The 19,905-nt window shown below is 40.2% G+C and overlaps 1 protein-coding gene across 1 annotated transcript in view; it reads right to left on the bottom strand.

Moving 5' to 3' along the window:
- JMY (junction mediating and regulatory protein, p53 cofactor) overlaps positions 1–19,905 on the bottom strand; it is a 48,340-nt gene that overhangs the window by 8,176 nt on the left and 20,259 nt on the right. The window contains exons 7-10 of the mRNA XM_081317504.1: positions 16,832–16,912; positions 13,688–13,783; positions 10,838–11,372; positions 8,958–9,267 (exon numbers count right to left, since the gene is read on the bottom strand). Coding sequence (XP_081173630.1) covers positions 8,960–9,267; positions 10,838–11,372; positions 13,688–13,783; positions 16,832–16,912 — 1,020 coding nt within the window. The 3' untranslated portion in view covers positions 8,958–8,959. The remainder of the gene's footprint in view (positions 1–8,957; positions 9,268–10,837; positions 11,373–13,687; positions 13,784–16,831; positions 16,913–19,905) is intronic.

Genomic DNA, 19,905 nt, shown 5'->3' on the forward strand with positions numbered 1-19,905 from the left:
TTAAGGCAGCAAAATGGAGCAGTCTGTCCTTGAGCTACATGGCAGCTGCACCACAAGGAATTGTGCAGTGAAAATGTGTACTGAAAATGATGGCCCCTTCCAGAAGGCAGCCAGGCAGCCCTCTTCCCCATCCTGAGCCCGGAGATCTTCAAAAGGTAAATGAGAAGGAAGGTGTGAGGCCTGGTGGGGTCAGAATCAGGCCTAAGGCCTGTGGGCATTTGGTGGGAGAGTAAAATGGTCTGCAGGGACCTGGTGGGTGAGGAAAAGCCCTACAGGAACCCAAGTGATGGGAAGCGGAATATGCGGTGTCTCAGGAAGTGGGAAGGCCTTGGGAGGCCCAGGATGATGGGCCTGGACTAGACCTCCAAGGACCTCCTTGATCATTGAAGCACCTCATGGTTTGTTTAATGACCTACACATTCATTTTATGGCCTCTTTAGGGACAACAGGGGGTGAATGTTGTTAAGCAAAGCTGTCTCAGGTGGCTCCAGTACAGTTGTATCTTGAGGACCACCTGTATAGGAAATAGAAAATGGGTATAATTGCTATCTACATATTAACTAATATCTGCAGAAACGAAAGTAGAAGACAAGTGCAGAAGACACTTGAGCTTTCAAAGAAGATAAAAATATAAAAAGGGTTCCAGGGTTCCTTTAACACAAAAGGAAGGAGGAAAAAAGATAAAAAAGGAAGGGGTAGGCCTATTGTGGCAAGGCAATTACAGGTAATAGGGTGAAGGCTTTAGGTTTCTCCCCCCAAAAAACACTGTGTTCAAAAAGATTTAAACAGAAGAACTGAGTGACAGAATTGGGAAGTCAAGATAACTGAAGAGATAATCAGAGAACAACTAGTTGCTATGAACAAGTTTCTAACACCTTACCAATTACATCTGACAGTCTTAAAAGATCTCACAGAGTATCATCTTAGATATTCTTTCTGTAATCTTTGACAAATCATGGAGGATGGGTATTACTATCAGAGGACTGGGGAAGAGTAACTGTTGTTTCTTTTTCCGTAAAAGGGGAAAAGGAAGACCAGATAACTATGTACCAATCAGACTGCTCCAAATATTAAATCCAGGTCCAGTCACTGTATTTTAAGAAGGTTACTGATAAACTGGAGTACAGATAATCCTTGATTTATGACTACAATTGAGTACCAAATTTCTGTTGCTAAGTGAGACAAATTTTAAGTGAATTTTGCCCCATTTTATGCCTTTTTGCCACAGTTGTTAAGTGAATCACTGTGGTTAAGTTAGTAATGTAGTTATTAAGTGAATCTGGCTTCCCCATTAACTTTGCTTGTCAGAAGGTCACAAAAGGTGATCACATGACTCTAGGACATTGCAATCATTATAAATATAAGTCAGTTGTAAATTCGTGTAAATTCATGGATTGCAAGACAGAGGAAGTTACCCAGAGATGTGGTGGTCTATTTTACAAAGAGAGTAATTAGAGATGAAGTCATTCAAGCTGCTTATGATACTAAATTGGTAGTTGCTGAGCAAGAAGTCCTGGTTTTAAAAGAGATTCCTCCAAAGATTTTAAGGAGAAGGAAAGATTTTGCATTTCTTACACAGGAACTTAAGAAATGTGATATCAAGTTTAGATGGGAGATTCCAGTCGGACTGGTGGTGATGCACGAAGGTAAAAGACATCGTCTGGTTACTGTGGCCCAGGCACGTGATTTTTACAGCAACGTGTTAAAAGCAACCCCCCTATCACTTCTGGAAGCTGCAAAGGGGTATGGTGAGGGAAAGCCTCAAGATGTTGCAGATAGACAGACAGAGGAGAATGGTGTTGGAGGGGATCAAGTTACAGTCTCATCGGATGCTGTTGGAGAGCAGAGGATGTCGCGTGCCGCCCTAAGACGAGTTGGACGAGAGCAGAAGCGAGACCAGCAGAAAGTTATGGAACCTCCAAAGCGTACTTACAGTGAAGCTGTGGGAGGGGCGCGGTCCAAAGAAGTTACAGGGGCCATTTCAGACGTGCTCCAAAAGCTTTGGGGTGTCAAGATTGGTGACTAAATTTCTAATTTAGAATGTCAGTGGATTAAATTTATCATAGAGGAGAAAGAAAGTCTTTCAATATTCAAAACAATTTAAGACTGATGTTATTTGGTTGCAAGGAACGCATATTAGGGTTATGGTCCAAAAGTATTTATTGAATTTAAGATTTGGTACGCAAGCTCCTAATTAACAAGAAGTTGACTTTACTTAATTTACTATATATAAAGGGTACTTAATTGGATTATAAAAATTTTTAAATTTTTTATTTTTTTTTCATTGGAGATTGGAATGGTTTTTTTTTTTTATTTGAACTCAAGGATGATCTGGAATTGTGAGACATTTGGCGTGATATACGCAAGAACTATTTTTGATCATAGTTCCGTTTGGTTGAGATTAATAAGGTTAATAGAGATAGGCGCTTCTGGCGCGTAATTGAGAATTTGTTTAGAAATTAGAGGTAAATAGTAGATGAAAGGTTTTTTTCTTTTTTGAAATTAATATGAATAAGGATTGGGACTAAGAAATTTCATTTAGCATTTGAGTAAAGCTCCTTTTCTGTTTTTCTTCTTTTTTTTAATCTGTAATATTAATATTGTTTGTAATCATTTTACATGAGCTAGAGGGTGATAGAATTAATAGTTTATTGTAGATAGCATATGGATGCTTATGTTTGTCTTTTGTTTCTATACCCTGTATTTAGCTCTGGGAAGTCGGGGGGGGAGGGGGGAATGGGGGAGAGGGATAGGGAGGGTTAGATAGGGGTGGGGGAGGGGGGATTGATAAAGTTAAAATGTACTGTAAAACTTTTTAAATAAAAAAAAGTCAGTTGCAAAGCATCTGAATTATGATCACGTGACCATGGGGATGCCACAACGGTCGTTAAGTGTGAAAAATGGTCATGTCACTTTTTCCAGTGCCGTTGTAACTCTGAATGGTCACTAAGTTGAGGACTACCTGTATGTCCAGCAGAGCAACCAAGATGATTACAGGCCTAGAACGAAAAACTTATGAGGCACAGTTGGAGTATATTTCGCCTGGAGGAGACAAGACTGCAGAGAGATATAATAGCTGAGAATGCTATTGTGATGCAGGAATGGACAAGTGATATCTGAGATCATGTCCAACCATTACATTCTAATGAATCATTCAATACTCTTTCAACTTATATCAGGAAGCCCAGTACTGGGCTTGTACAACTGTACAAAAAGTACTTATGATACAATCAAAGAAATATTATGGAGTCTACGAAATCTATGAACTCTGACTTGTACTGATGATGTTATATAGTTGGATAATAAAATGTCTGCAAGCAAAAAGCCAAGTTCAGACAACACAAAGTATTCCACAGTTCAACTTGAACTATGCATTTTCTCTTCTATTCAAAGGAACACGATCATGCTAAGGGCATCCCCAATGAGCAGATATCTTCACAGGGGGAATTGTGAACACAATCTTGACTTTTTTAAAAAAATTACCCTGCAAATTTCCCTGACAATAACAACTATCAGTCAGAAGTAGTTCCAGATCTCGTGATCCCACAAAATTTATGACACCAAACTTAAATTATTCCTAATTCAGCTGTAATATATTTAAAACTGCAACAAAATTATTTTCTTTTATGCCATTTTGGAATGTTAAACTTGGAGGTCTGTTTTTCTTACTGGCGACAACTCTTGCCTTCCAAATCAATGAAGGAAAAAAATTGTTCTTCCCTCCTCCAACTGCCCTCCAACTTCCAGAGCTTCTTTTTAGAATATAGTTTCTTGGCAACTTATGTTTCAAGCAGTCTCTAGGGGAAAAATCAACTAATAATCTGATGCTTTGCAGCTAGCAAGGCAGAAGAGACATATAGACAAAACATTTGTCAATTACACCTCTGTTCACTCTGAAATATTTTCCATAAGAGAAAGTCGGGAAAGATCTACAGTTTAAAACATCTGAGACAGTTCAAAACATTTGAGATTGTATTTTCCATTTTGGCATCACAATAAATAATGGGTCTAGAACAATTTGCACTGGCAACATCTTGGTGCCCACTTTCAGAGAGCAGGACTAATGAGACTTTGGCTCCCACGAAAGCCGATGGTCTTTAAAATACATGGTGCCAAGGAAGGGATTCAGAATCCAATCTACCTCACATCAAGATGCTACTTTAACTCTTTCTCTCTTGGCCACTGTAGGTATCCTGGTGCTTCTGTTTCACGCTCCTTTCTGGCCACTCTCCCTGATTTGGTCCACATCATACTTCCCGTCACCCCACAACTGGGAAGTGTAAAGATGTCACTGTCTCTGAATCCAGGTTTGCTTGAACATTTAAGCACGAAGGGCACTTAACATTTTATTTTCCTCCACACCGAACCATTTTAGTTTCTTGCACTATACAGTCTGTTTTTATTTTTTTTAGCAAGCCCTTCCTCTCCTGGGACGATTGAGGCACATGCGAAGTCTCCTGGGAAGGGAGAAGTTACCTGCACATGTTCTGCCTGTGGGGCCGCCGAGGCTCTGGTCGCGGATGGGACTCACGTTCCCCTTTTGGCGGGACAAAGGCCAGTGGATAACAGCAGGGCTGGAGTCCTCCCTCAGCTGGGATGTGGCTACAAATGCAGCCTGGTTGCGGTGGGAGCAACCCATGGCTGGGATGCTACTACTGTTGCCACTGCTGCTGGGAGGGGGAGGCTGCGCCAGATGCCCACCCCACCTGGCCACCGCAAGGTTCCAACTGACAAACCCAACCAAGCAAACAACTTTGAGACTTTCCAGTCTCTTAATGTAAAACCTATTGAGCACCACCAGCTGTGGCAAGACTCAGGCCAAACCTCCTATAGTAAAAGGAAAGCACTTCCCCTCCCATCCATGGAAAGAGCACATTGCCCAATTAGGAACAATTATATTGTTACACCTGGCAATTGACCTTGCTTCTCATGATCTTCTTTCGTTATTTTTGAAGTCTGCATTCCAATTCCCCCTCCTCCCCTCAAGCTCGTTTGTAAGCTAAGAAGCAGTAATTGTTGCAACAGCAAAGCAAACTTCAAACTTGACAGGGCATTTAAGTATCCAGCACAGCGAAATGCCTGGGGATAAATGTCCCTCAGTGAATCAGCTGGGAGAAGGGGGTGCGGGGTGGGACAGGAGAGCCCTTGGACCATTGCCAGGGAAGGAGTACTAGTAGAGAGGCTGCCAAGCATAAACACTGATGGTAGGCTGGCTGCAGTGGGGGGGCGGCAATGGAGAAGTGGGTGCGAAAATGTGGCTGGAGCAAATTGTTCAATTCCAAAAATTAATCAATGTTACTTAATGTGAAAAGTTTTTTGGCTGCAAAATGTTGACACAGTCCTTTTGGCTTCAAAGCCCCAGAGGCTTTTAATAGGAATAGAAAGGAACTTTTGCAGGCAGATAACTTCTCACAGCAACCATTTTGGGATTTGAGGTTTCTTAGCAGTGGGACAGAAAAATGCACAATATATGCACAATCATAGTTGTGGGGAGTGAGTGATTTTTGTTCCTCCAGGAGGGGTATTGGAACTTAACTGCCAGTTTTTTCATTTTCCCATCTGTCAACTTGAGTATTTGAGATAAGCAGAAGGATCTGCTTCAAGATAGCTTGGGGGTGAAAATAATGGCAGCATTAAAGTGCAATAAATTCTCATACCTAAAATATATATTTTTATGAAATAACAAAGGCAAAAACTTGTTGCAGAAACTTTGCAATCAATAATTTCTCCATCTTATAAGGGGAAAATCCTTACAAACTTCATGGTGACATGGTAGCAAACAAATTAAATGAATAAATCTATTATTTGAATCCACCTACCGCCCTGATAGTCCCTATATTAGCTGTTATAGAAGTCACGATTTCCCAATGCCCAAAAAGACATTGAAGGTATGAAGGTCTTGTGCAGGAGACAATGACAGAAGCAGCTCTGGAGAGAGGCAGGCTCCTTTATTGCTCTGCTAATTCCATAATAAATGGCCCTACAATGACTGGTAAAGCTCCACCCCAAACTTCCCTGAAGGCAGCCATTCACAGTCCCACTGAATTCGTAAAGGCAGATAGGAAGTCCAAAAACAAGGTGCAAGTCCAGAGGGCTATGTCCGTAAGTCATACACAAGTCCACAAGGCAAAGGGACAGGCAGAAACACGATTCAAAGCAGAGTTTTCCAAGGCCAGGAAAGTGCATGCCAAAGCAAAATAATTGTCCCTGCGAAAGATGCCCTCCCCCAGCCTCTGCTTAAGTCAACCCAAGCTAGGTGTTCCTTATGAGGAGGGGCAGGGCGACCTTCTCGCAAGCAGCCTCACAGACCTCCATTGAGTTTGTCTCCCCTCCATTTTCCATGCCCTCGGATTGAGTGGGGGAAACAGTTGTTCCTCATCAGAAGGGATCTTCTGCCTCTCATCACCACTGCCCATCAGTACCCGATCCTTCCTTGTGTTTGTGGGCAGGCAGCTCCCTGTCCAGTTGATCATCTCCCCCAATGCCTGAGGGGTCTGGGACAGCATCATCGTCAATCCCTTTCCTCTCCAAACATTCCAGGGGAGACCTGCCATCTCCGTCAGCTGGTCCCGGTTCCAATTTTTCCTCCGAACCGGGATCCGATCACTTGACACTAAGAGGCAAATTTTAGGCATAACAGTATAGTGCCAGGGCCTAAGGCATTTGATATAGATTAGGGTGACCCACATTTAACTATGGAGCGCACTGGATGACGTTGAGCACATTCACTCTTGACCCAATCTGTCTTTTGTCAGGCTGAAAGGAGGTGAGATGTTCTGAACTCTCAAGAGAAATGATACAGTACAAAATGTAATGATAAATGATAAAATAACAGACCATTAAGTTTGTCAACACATGAAAATGGTTATTGAAAAAGAAAGCACTTGTAACCCAGTTATTTTTGCAAGTGCATAAGTCCTTGTTTTAAATTCTTCTTACAGAATATTGGCAAAAGACTAAAAATAGCAAACTTAGAATAGTCATTTGGAATAAGATTATTACAAGAAGTCATTGATCATGTTCAGTAGATATGCATAGGAGGCATAGGAAGAAGCCACAATTGAACAGCAATATATCTGGTCTGCATGTCAAATCTTCAGATTCAATTTGTGGTATCTCTAGTTAAATGGGTTTGATGTATCGGAACTGGGAAAAATATCCTTGAGTTGTTATCTATTGGAATCCAGCATCATTAGCATTTCTGGCCCAGATACAGAGCCACTTAATATGCTTAGCTACTGCAGACAGAGCTATAGATGAGACCAACACTTGTATCTATAAACTGCTCATTTAATATATAAATTATTCTGCAGTAAAATTTATACTGAAAATAATACAGTAATTGTATGTTCACTTAGGTTATATTATTAAATGAAAGCTCTGTTAACTGAAAAACTTGCTTTAAAGACCTCAGACATGACCTTCATTTTATTAAATTTACCAGTAATTAGCTACTAGCATGCCAATTCATTTATTAATTTGATAAGGCCATCTTTGTCAAATTGGTAACAACCATGACAGCAAGTTGAATGTAAAACTAACATAGCAAATGCTTGAATTCACTTTACAATCCAGAAATCAGATTAAGACTTAATGCCCTATTTCAGTGTGACTGAACCTTCCACTACATTAATCTGATAAAAGTTAAATTGTAACTTAGAAAAATGTATGTCTTTTAATAAAGTCTGTACATCTGAAAATTCATCACCAAACCTTTTTGGGTGGCATAGGCTACATGGCTTTCTTCTTATATTTAATATGTTTATAAATTCTAATAGAAGAGTTGAATTGTGGAAACTTGGTGCTTTCAAAGTTTATTTGCTTGTAGATGTTTCATCACCCAACTAGGTAATGTGTTAGGTGGTGAGGAAGCATTGGCTGGAGGGGACCAAAGATGACTTTTTTCCACACTGGCCCCTGCTCTATAGAACATTGGATATTAGAATGCCCTACACCCCTTCATAAGGGCCTACAAACCTATCTATGTTTCCATGCCTGGGGTGCTGATGTTAAGAGCCCCATTTCCTGGCTGTATTGCTAACTGGCCAAGTATCTTGCTTCCATGTATATTTAATCTCAATGTTTTTAAGACTCTAGAAAAAATGCAGAGAAGAGCAACAAAGATGATTAGGGGATTGGAGGTTAAAACATACGGAGAACGGTTACAGGAACTGGGCATGGCTAGTCTAGTGAAGAGGAGGACCAGGGGAGACAGGGCCAATATTTGAGGGGTTGTCACAGAGAGGAGGGGATCAACTTCTTTTCCAAAGCACCTGAAGGCCAGACAAGGAATAACAGATGGAAACTGATCAAGGAGACATTCAACCTAGCAATAAGGAGAAATTTTGTGATAGCGAGAACAATCAACCAGTGGAACAGTTTGCCTTCAGATGTTGAGGGAGCTTCATCGCTGGAAGCTTTCAAGAAAAGACTGGACTGCCATCTGTCAAAAATGGTGTAGGGTCTCCTGCTTGGGCGGGGGGGTTGGACTAGATGATCTACAAGATCCCTTCCAACTCTGTTATTCTAATTCTAATGTTTAAAAATGTTTTTAGTAATTTTAATTGTAATATTTTTTAATTGCAAGCTGCCCAGAATCATTGACTGAGATGGACGGCTATAAAATAAACAAACAAGCAAGCAATCAGTGAGAGTGAATGTGGAGTTTGTTCCTATATACAGTAGTTTGCCTTGCCAGTTTTGGTGAAAATGTGGTTTTCTTCTTGGTAATTTGTTACTTGAATTTGAAAAATTATTAGCTTGTAGCAATTGTATTATTGAATGTAATAGCATTTTAGTATAATAACTTAAGAAAATAAGAAAATGTAAATAAGAAAATGTTTACATTGTTTGTTAGTCTTAAGGCATTTTGTCTCCTATGGAGGAAAGCTTACGTTAATTCCTGTAAAGGCTGCACCATCTAAGAGTCTACTACTATATACTTAAGGAAAAATTACCCTTAATTTTCCCAGTCTGTGCATGGTAGATTCTCTTCCTCATCTTCAGACTCTGGTGATGCCTCCTTAATCCGTCGTAATGCTTCATGGATGCTGCGAGTTAAAGGATCATCATCAGGTAAAATTGTGAATGATTCTCTCATAATGTCCTTTTGAACCTTCTTCAGTTTCACGCCTTTTCTGATCTGTGCCAAGATGTTATTGCTGTCATCTTCATCAGGAAATGGGGGTAGATTTCTCTGTTCAACCTTCCTCAGATGGAAGCTGCCACGTTTCAGGGAAGCCAAAACCTCATCCATTGGTGAACTCACTATAGAAAATAGTAAGACTCACTAAATATAAATTTACATACTATAAGTTCTAACTTTATCTTGTGTGCAGCATTCAGATCCAAAGTGAGAAAGGTGCTTGCTTATAAAAGTGTGAAGTATTCAGATCCAAAATGAGAAAGGTGCTTCAAATCTAATGTGGGTGCCCTTGCTGCACTTTTTGAATTTCCTTAAAGAAGCCACATATCCTCTTGGGCTTGCACAACAGCTACAACATAATCTTAGGAAAATCTATGTTTGAATTAAGTAAGAGCTTGACAATAGCCCAGATCACCTAAACGACCTACATAAATAGGATAAACAATCTTATTTATGGCACATTAAACAGTTTCCAGCAACATAACTTTAATATAAGTTTAATATAACTTTTTCTTCATAGAAAGCAAAAATAAAACAAAAAAAAAATAGATCTGAAACAAAATTCACTTATTCCTTCTTTGGATGCAGATTTTTGTAAAGTAATTGTTTCCTATTATAAACAAAACAAAAGAAACTGTTTAGATCATAGAGGATAGGGAAGATTTTTTAAAAAATTAATAAACCTCTACTAATCATTTCTTAAAAGGGATGTAGTGGCTCAGTGGGTTAGGATGCTGAGCTTGTCGATCAGAAGGTCGGCAGTTTGGCGGGTCGAATCCCGAGTGCCGCGTAACAGAGTGAGCGCCCGTTACTCGTCCCAGCTTCTGCCAACCTAGCAGTTCGAAAGCACATAAAAATGCAAGTAGAAAAATAGGGACCACTACGGTGGGAAGGTAACAGCGTTCCATGCGCCTTTGGCATCTAGTCATGCCGGCCACATGACCACGGAGACGCCCTCGGACAAGCACTGGCTCTTCGGCTTTGAAACGGAAATGAGCACCGGCCCCTAGAGTTGGAAACGACTAGCACGCATGTGTGGGGGAACCTTTACCTTTAGCTTACCTAATCATTTCTTGGATACAGTATATCTACTTTTTGAGGCTGCAATTTTTTAAAAATCCTGAAACAAGTATCCTTAATCAACTTACCCCTGAGGGAGAGGCAACAATGGAAAGAGATATATTTAAATAATAGATATAAATCTGATGTTGTACTTTGATTGGTGGAAACAATACTAATACAGTTGGAATCACGCTGTTATTAAGAAAAAGATTCATATGGTAGTAATGCAGTATTCCCAACTAGGGAATTCAGAATTATTGATCATTGATCTTCCCCCACCCTCCCATAATCATTCCAGTTATATTTCAAATGCTTTTGAAAGATCCTTTGTTTCAAATATATGGGCCTAGGCCAGGGGTAGGCAACCTTAGCTCTTTTATGACTTGTGGACTTCAACTCCCAGAATTCCTGAGCCAGCCAGTTGAAGGCCATGAGTCATAAAAGAGTCAAGGTTGCCTACCCCTGGCCTAGGCAGATATTGTTGATGGTATACAATCTCAAAGTTTTATTTAGTGTGACAAGCTAATGATTTGAAACCTGGCTATTATGTTTGATTATTAGCCAAGCAATAGTAAACAATCACTGATTTTACTTTTTGCATAACCCCATTCAAAATAAATCAGAAATTACCTCTTCTTCTTTGCAATCCTTCTATATCACCAGTTTTCTTCAATTTTTTCTTGGCACTGACTAATTCACTGCTATCAAAAAAATGAGCTGATGGTGCAATAGTGATCAACGGGGCTGGCTTCTCTGTATTGCTTTGTTTAACAGGACTAATGCTTTTTTCAGAACACTGAGTATATTCTTCCTTAGTGGGCAAAGGTGGTGGTGGTGGTGGTGGTAGAGGAGGAGGAAATGGTGCCTCACTGATTGTATTGGAATGAAATTCATTATTAATGAGAGCTGGAAGAGAATCAGTTTGAGAAAATTCAGACATAACACCACTAGGAGATTGAAAAATATCTTCAAATTGTCCTAAACTTCTAGACTCCTGTTTTTGTAAAGGCTGGGTTACTTTTTCTTGCTCCACATTATCTGTCTGTGTAGTTACTGGTGAAGATGTGGGATGATCTAGACAAGATACTGAAGTGGCTGTACTTTTTCTTCTCGCATGAGCCAGCCGAAGTCTAGTTGATTTAAAAATTACCTGCCCAGGATAGCGCTTAGAAAGTAAGAAAGAAAAAAAAAGAATTTAAAATGTAGAATTTTACACTTCTATAGCCCAATATGCAAATTTCCTTTTTAAAAAGTTACAGTAAGAAGTAACTTACATATTTCATATTTCAGTGCCAGAAACTTAAATAAAACAAATATGAAAGAAAAACAATATTGAAATCACATTTTCCATAGAGGTGGAATGTAGAAAGTTTAGAAAGCTGTCATAATAATTTATTTTCATCTAAGAAGAAGAAAATTCATTCAAGGTAAATTTTCTATTTCTGCACAATTGATGTATTGTGCAGAACATTACATGAAGAACATTTTAATTCCTCCATATTTTTTCAACAACCTTAGTGATATATACACTGATTACTGGTAACCCCAACAGTCAGCAAGAACTACCGTATTTTTCGGACCATAAGACGCACCTGACCATAAGACGCACCCAGTTTTTAGAGCAGGAAAACAAGAAAAAAAATATTCTGAACCAAATAGTACCGGTATACTAAAACAGGGCTTTTCAACCTTTTCATCCATTGTACCACTTTTAGGACAAGGCAATGTCCGAGTACCACCAGTCGCCCAGCAAGGTGTCAAAAACCTGACACCCCCCCAAAAAGGAAAAAAAAATGATACAGGTAGTCCTCGACTTACAATGATTCACTTAGTGACTGTTCAAAGTTACGACGGCACTGAAAAAAGTGACATGACCATTTTTCACACTTATGACCGTTGCAGCATCCCCAGGGTCATGTGATTTACATTCGGATGCTTGGCAATCGATTCATATTTATGATGGTCACATTGTTCCAGGGTCATGTGATTGCCTTTTGCAACCTTCTGACAAGCAAAGTTAGTGGGGAAACCAGATTCACTTAACAATCATGTTACTAATTTAATTTCTCTCTCTCCTTCTCTTTCTCTCTCTCTCCCTCCCTCTTTCTTTCTCTCTCCTCTGTCTCCCTCTCCATTTCCTTTCTTTCTCCTTCTCTCTCTTTCTCTCCCTATTTTTCTCTTTCCCTCTCTTTCTCCCTTTCTCTCCCTCTATTTCCCTCCCTTTTTTTCTCCTTGTCTCTCTCTCCCTCTTTCTCTCTCTCCCTCTATTTCTCTCCCTTTCTTTCTCCCTCCCTATTTCTTTCTCCTTCTCTCTCTCCCTCCTTGTCTCCCTCCCTATTTCTTTCTCCTTCTCTCTCTCCCTCTCTTTCTCTCCCTTTCTCTCTCTATTTCTCTCCCTCCCTCTCCCATTGTCCCTTCCTTTTTTCCTTCCTTCCTTTCTTCCTTTCCTCTCTCTTTGTCCTTCCCTCTCCGCGTTAGAGCAGTACCCGTGGAGGCGGCCCTGCGGCCTGGCTTTCTCTTGCAGAAAGCAAGCTGAAACGGAGCGAGGGAGATTGCCAGGAATGCGAATCGGCCGATCTCGCGCTCCTGCAATCTCCTTCTCTCGGTTTCAGCTTCCCTTGCTACAAGAGAAAGCAAGCTGAAACGGAGCGAGGGAGATTGCAGCAGCGCGAGATCGGCCAATTCGCATTCCTGGCAATCTCCCTCGCTCCGTTTCAGCCTGCTTTCTCTTGTAGCAAGGGAAGCTGAAATCGAGCGAGGGAGATTGCAGGAGTGCGAGATCGGCGTTTCTCAGCACGTGCCGATTCGCACTCCTGGCAATCTCCCTTGCTTTCCACTTGCGGAGGTTGGACCACCCTCGTTTCCCCCCCACACTTTTGGGGGGGAAAAGTGCGTCTTATGGTCCAAAAAATATGGTATATCGAAAATCATCATAAAGAAGATAAAAAAGATAACAAATATGTGCAACTAAGCTTTAAATCTTCCTATTTTAAAATTGATTTTTAAAAAATCATAGAAGTTTTTTCTTTTTAAACAAAATTTTCAGTCCTTTATAGATCTGAAAGGCTATATAATGCGCTTAACTAAATTGAAAAATCTATTTAGAAGATTTCAAGAATAATTACTCTTTCTAGCTGAGTTGAAATAAAAATGATTTTAAGAATATAGTAATCTTCTTTATTAATTTCCTGTGGTGTATAATTTAATTTAATTTAATTTAATTTAATTTAATTTAATTAATTTAATTTAATTTAATTTAATTTAATTTAATTAATTTAATTTAATTTAATTAATTTAATTTAATTTAATTTAATTTAACATAATTTAACAACCAGTCCACACATCATGTGTAGAGATGATAGGGAGTTCTGGCAAATTCAGACTTCAGAGGGTAAGTTCAAATTGTTATTTAATAATTAGTTTAATAATTTATTAAACTACTATATGTAAATTCAAGTGAAGACAATCTTTTCCAATTACCTGTTTAAATGTTCGAAGTCTGTCCAATGTTTTCTGTCGTTCTTGACAAACCCATGAGTTTTTTCTTTCTACCTCATCTTGTAACCGCTCCCTTTTCTGAGGATAAAAACAAAATGGTAAAATAGAAGAGGAACAGAAATTTGGGAGAAAAGAATAATATGCTTACTTTATTACTTTCTTCTCCAGCGGACAATATAGTGTAGTACTTAATGGAATTACATCTACATGTAAGCAGTGGGGTATCCCAAGGTTTTGTCTTAGGCCCAGTACAAACAATTTGGATGAGTGAATAGAAGGGAAACTCATCAAATCTGGATATGAAATCAAGTTGACGTTAAGGAATCGGCAACACTCCAGAAGATAGGCTCAAGATCCAGAAGGATCTTGACATACTTGAACACTGGGCCCTATCCAATTAAATCAAATTTAGTGGTGAGAAAAGTAAGGTTTTACACTTAGGCAAGAAAAACCAAATATACAGCTATAGAATACGGGGAACTTGGCTCAATAGCAGTAACTGCAAGAGGGATCTTGGAGTCCTAGTGGTCAATCACTTAAATATGAGCCAGCAGTGTGCTGCAACCAATACAATCCTAGGCTATATTAACAAAGGGATAGAATCAAGATCACATAAAGTGTTAATTAATACCACTTTATAATGCCTTGGTGAGTCCACACTTGAAATACTGCATCCAGTTTTAGTCACCACAATATAAAAAAGATGTTGAGACTTGGAAAAGGTGCAGAGAGCAACAAAGATGATTAGAGAGTTGGAAGCTAAAATATATGAAGAAAGGTTGCAGGAATTAGGTATGTCTAGCTTAGTGAAAAGGAGGATCAGGAGTGATATGATAGCTGTGTTTCAATATTTGAGGGGCTGGAATGGATGGAAACTAATTATGGAGAAAACCAACCTAGAACTAAAGAGAAATTTCTTGACAGTGAGAACAATTAACCTGTCAAACCGCTTTGATCTATTGCAAGGTTTGAAGAGATAAACATTACAGACCAAACTGAACAAATAGTCAAAAATGTCCTTGAATCTGCTACATCTATAGCACCACTGGAAAAACACTTAGTACAGTCAAAAATCTCTGATGAGATTTTTACTGATTTAATGAAAAAAAGTGACGGAAAATGAATACCAGAAGTTTCACTAATAAACTGGAGTATGTTGAACTTTGCAAGACCATAAGGTATTCAAGAAGAAACACATCAGTTTAACCTGAAGCTTGTTAAAAAGCCAATTGAAGAAAACAAAGGGATTAATAGAGCAAAATGCAAGCTTATAAATACAAGAAAGAAGGTTTTTGCATTAAAATATGAAGATGGCTCTGTGTGCAGAACAAGACAGGAAATGTTGGAAATAATTGGAAAATTCTATTCAGAGCTATACAAAGATCAAGATCACTCAAAAATAACAACACCCATGAAAGAGGAAATGCTAGATATCCTAATGGAGGAAGGATCAAGTGCCATAAAATCAATGAAAAATGGCAAAGCTTCAGGAAATGACTGTGTTATGGTTGAAATGCTGAAAGCTGGTGGTCACAGTTTACACAAGTTACTAGAAAAACTATACCCGAGATGCCTCAGAGAAGAAAAAATATCAGATGAATAGAAAAATGCTGAAGTTATTCTTATACACAAGAAAGAAGTCCAAGATGATTTAAAGAACTATCGCCCAAAAAGCCTTCTTTCAGTTAAGATATATAGGAATATGTTGTAGCTGTTGTGCAATGCTCTATATCAAGTTTATTTTTCATTCTCATTGCAGTTTTAAGGATTATACTAGTTTAAACAGATAAGCAAATATTGCGTATGTATATATGTTTTCTTCTATCCAAAAAATTGGTGATTATTGGCCTATTTGGCCCTATAATAACATGAAATATTAATGTATTGGTAGCTGCTGCTCAGAAGTATTTTTAATAATAAATTGCTGCCATCCCACTCAAAAATTCTAGAAAAGTAGTCTTGTTAGTCTTTTGCACTAAAAAAAATCCTGAGAGAATATTACTATATCTTTAACCAAGTTAAAAATGAACATGCATCTAATAAATTGATAAGCTGGACTAGATCCACAAAAGGTAATGGGATTCTTTAAAAAAAGGATTAGTCTTTAAAATATAACTATCATAGGATTCTGGATTTTTTTTCATTCTTGTCTCTTAATACATAGTTAGGCACTAAAACTCTACAGATTATTTAGAATCCAATAACTGAGAATTTTTTAGTATTGAGTGCTTTCTGGACTATTTCTTAGTCATTTCTGTAGTCATTTCCAAAATAATCTTGCAAATAGCTTATTCCACAGTCAGGTTCTTTCGCTCCTTAATATTTGTTGCAGTGATATTATCTTTTAAAGTCATGATTACGATAACTCCCTTTGCTTTCTTCTCAGTAAAACAGTCCTTAATCAATTCTTTGACATAAAATTGGCCTGAAGTATAAAGTATTTTCCAAAGAAGCTAGTGGAGGTTCAACTTCTCCCTGCACCATTCTAATTAAAAAGCGTAATACTTCTAACTGAAGATTATCAAACCTTTTAACTAGTTGTACTCACTTTAAGCACCTTTTAATTTATTTTTAAAATGTATCAACTGATGTCAAAGACTGATTTCAGGATTCTCTAATGTTAACTGGGCCAAATCTAACTTCTGAAACATATTATGAACACAAAGCCAACGAGAAAGCAAAATATACAGTAAAGTGCATTTCTTAGGAATAGAAAGCAGTTATATGACTTAACTTCTCATGAACATTTATAAATGGAGATACTAGTTGATGTTAGCAATGTGAATGCATAGACTTGAGATTGATATTCAATTATTTTAGACAAAAATAAGGTAGAGCTTCTTAAGTTAATGAAATGAAAAATACAAACAATAAAATAATATCTATTTTGGTCAACACATACCAAAAAATGGTGGCAAGTTAAAAATAGGGGGGGGGGGAACCTACATATATTAGGTCCTGTAAAATTCTGGAAAAGGGCACTATCAATTGCACCAATACCAATTTCATGTAAAAGCAGCAAAAACACAAATATAGAAGTTTTTTTAAAGAATCTTAACTCAGCAAAGACAATTAGAGCTGGCATATTTAAAGTAAAATTTTAATACTGACAGAAACCAAACTCACATATTTTATAGCATGTTCTGACTCTCCTTCACTCTGAGAATGTTGTGACAATTTTTCATTATGTTTTGCAATGCAGATTTCCTACAAAGAAAGAACATTTTTCATTTAAACATGACTTTATGTATCGATCCTGTCTTAGTAAAGGAACTGTTAAGGACTATACAAAGCAATTTAAATTCTGATTTACAGCGGAAGCTCTGCCACAGACAATTTATTTATACAGTATTCTATCAGTGTTAAGGTATAATATGTGAAAATCTGTGATTGTCCATGGATCAAAAGACCTCTCATTTTTGCAAGACAAAGAATAACACTTTGATTGGTACACTGATTTCTTTGCAATAGAATTAAAAGAAACAGACGGGTGGGGGGGGGTTAGAGTCCTGATCATAGTAAGTTTGCAAAGTAGGATATAGCAGTTAATTTGCCACAGAATCCCACCATCCATAGGATTTACACTACAGAGCACAGGTTGGCAACCCGTGGCTCCGGAGCCGCATGCGGCTCTTTCAAACATCTCCTGCGGCTCCCAGTCCTCCACCATGTGCAGTCTGAAAAAAAAAGTTCAACCAATCAATTCAAATTCCTCACGAAAAAAAAATATTGCGAATTGATTGGTTGAACTTCTTTGGTTTGTGGGACTGCCCACAAACCTCTTCTTCGGACTGCACATGGTGGCAGCAGAAGAAGAGATGGAGGACTGCTGGAAAAAAGGTGTGTGTGTCGGTCAGATGGGGTGTGGGGGGGGATGCGGAGATGCTGCTCGGGGCCGGAGGGGAGGCCGGGCAGATTTCCTCTGCCTTGCCAGGCAAGCAGAGGCTGAAGAAACGCGCACACGAGGCAGAGGTACTGCTTGGGGCCAGAGGGAAGGCTGGGCAGATTGCCCCCGCCCTGCAAGCGGAGCCGCAGCGCTCTTCAGCAGGCACAAGCAGCCCCGATCCCAGCACAGCCCCTCCCCACACTCCTCCTCCTACCCTTGGAAGAGCTAGCAGGGCTTAGGAGTCTCCCCCCATGGCCCGCCACCCATGAGGGAAGAGATGCAGCAACCAGATTGACAGCTCCTCCTCCTCCTAAGGGGCACCTCCTGGCTCCGAGGGACGGAGGCAAGCCGAGAAAGCGAGCTCCACTTTTCCCGTTGGTTACTTTTGCTTTCCAAAGCGGCCTCGGCGTCACCCGGCCAGCACACTTGCTCGCAAGGAGTTCAGCCTGGATCAGCTGGTGGGCAGGTCATGCGTCCTCCTGGCCTGGCTGCTCTCCTCGCTCCCGCTCTTCTCAGGCCCAACCTGCTGCCCCAATTGGCATGCTTGCAGATTCCCCCCCAAACAATAAATAAATAGAAAAGGCCGATTTTACAGGTTGTCCAGATAAAAGGGAGGAAAGAAGCTGGACTGGAGTGCCCTGGAAAGGCGAGCAGGCAGCGCTTCTGCACGGGCTGGTTGGGCTTTCGGCAGGTTTCACCTGCAATTAAGACAGGGCAAGTTTTTTGGCTTAGGGGAGGCTGAGTGGGGGAGCTGCTCATGGGGCATGTGTCTGCTCACATAAGTGCGAATGTGTTTCTTTTGCATGGAGACTGCTTTGCTAAAGGTTATATTTTCCTTCCTTTTCTTCCTGTTTTCTTTCTTTCTCTTTTTTCAATGGCTTCCGAACTTCTGAACGCCCTCCATGTTCTTCGCCTTTCTGCTTTGTTCCGCCTCTGGAGGTGGAGGGAGAAAGACGCATTCTCCAATCGGCTCTTCCTTCCCCTTCTCTGGGCTGGGCTGCAATCTCACCCGCTGCTTTTCCGCCTCCTCCTTCCTCCTCCCCCCCTTGCAGAAAAAAAAGAAGGCAGGGGGTTTCCCTTCCTTGCCCAATCCCAGTGCTTGCAAGAGAGGCAGAAGTGATCGCCCTTTTGCAAGCAGGAAATCTTGTATGGGAATTGCAGCCAGGGATTCCCCCCCCACACACACACACACATACTTTCCCTGGCTTGCCCCCTATCTGGGGTTTCCTTCCTCGCAAGGAGACCCACAAGATTTCCTGCTTGCAAAAGGGCGATCACTTCTGCCTCTCTTGCAAGCACTGCGATTGGGCAAGGAATGGAAACCCCCTGCCTTCTCCTTTTTTTCTGCAAAGTGGGGGGAGGAGGAAGGAGGCGGCGGAGAAGCAGCGGGTGAGATTGCAGCCCAGCTCAGAGAAGGGGGTTGGAGAATGCATCTTTCTCCCTCCACCCCCAGAGGGAGAAGCCCCCTTTGCCTGCCCACACAAAGCTGCCAGCCATGCAACATGCCCGGTTGCAGCGAGTCAAGCGGCCACCGTTTTCTTTCTTTCTCTTTATTTTTTCCTTCTTTCCTTCCTATATTCTCCCTGCCTTCTTCCTTTCTTGTCTTCCTTCCTTCCTTCCCTCCCTCTTTCTTTCTCTCTCTCTCTCAATAAGCAAACAATCTGGGCTCTGACTGGCTGCTCTGCACTTCCTCCTCCTCCTCCCCCGCCAAGTAAACTGCATGCAAAAATCCCACAAACCTCCCCCCCCCAATCCCACAGCAGGCTGAGATAGGCAAGCCCAAGCAGTAGCCTCAGAAGATTTGCCACAGCAGCTCCTTCTCCCCGTTGGCCTCCTCCTCCGCTCCCTCGAAGCAGTCTTTTCCGAGGGGAGGAGAAGCCAGCATGGCGGAGCCATCCATACCAGAGCTGGATGGGGACAGGGCCGGTGCATGTCTCGCCTTAGGTAGGCTCAACTCTTTATGAAGCCCTGTTCTGCGCAAGCGCGCATGTGCATTTTGCGGCTCCCAATTTTTTTTTTGTCAGGGAATCGGTTCCAAGTGGTTCTTTCACCAAATCAGGTTGCCAACCCCTGCTATAGAGTAAACATTATTTAAGAGAATAGAGGATATTACAAACTGAATAAAACAAAGAGGTTTTTTTCTACTGACATAATATATGTGTGTGTGTGAGTGACTTGAGGCTTTTGACTAGTTTTCAAGCATTATGTCTCTCTCTTTCCTGTTTTTTCTATAAACATAACAATAGATAAATCATGCTTAATCCAATTGAGAAAAATGTATAATTTCTTTAGTATCCAACTGAAATTAAAATAT

The sequence above is a fragment of the Vipera berus genome (assembly GCF_964194415.1).
Source record: "Vipera berus genome assembly, chromosome: 2".
Lineage (NCBI taxonomy): Eukaryota > Metazoa > Chordata > Lepidosauria > Squamata > Viperidae > Vipera > Vipera berus.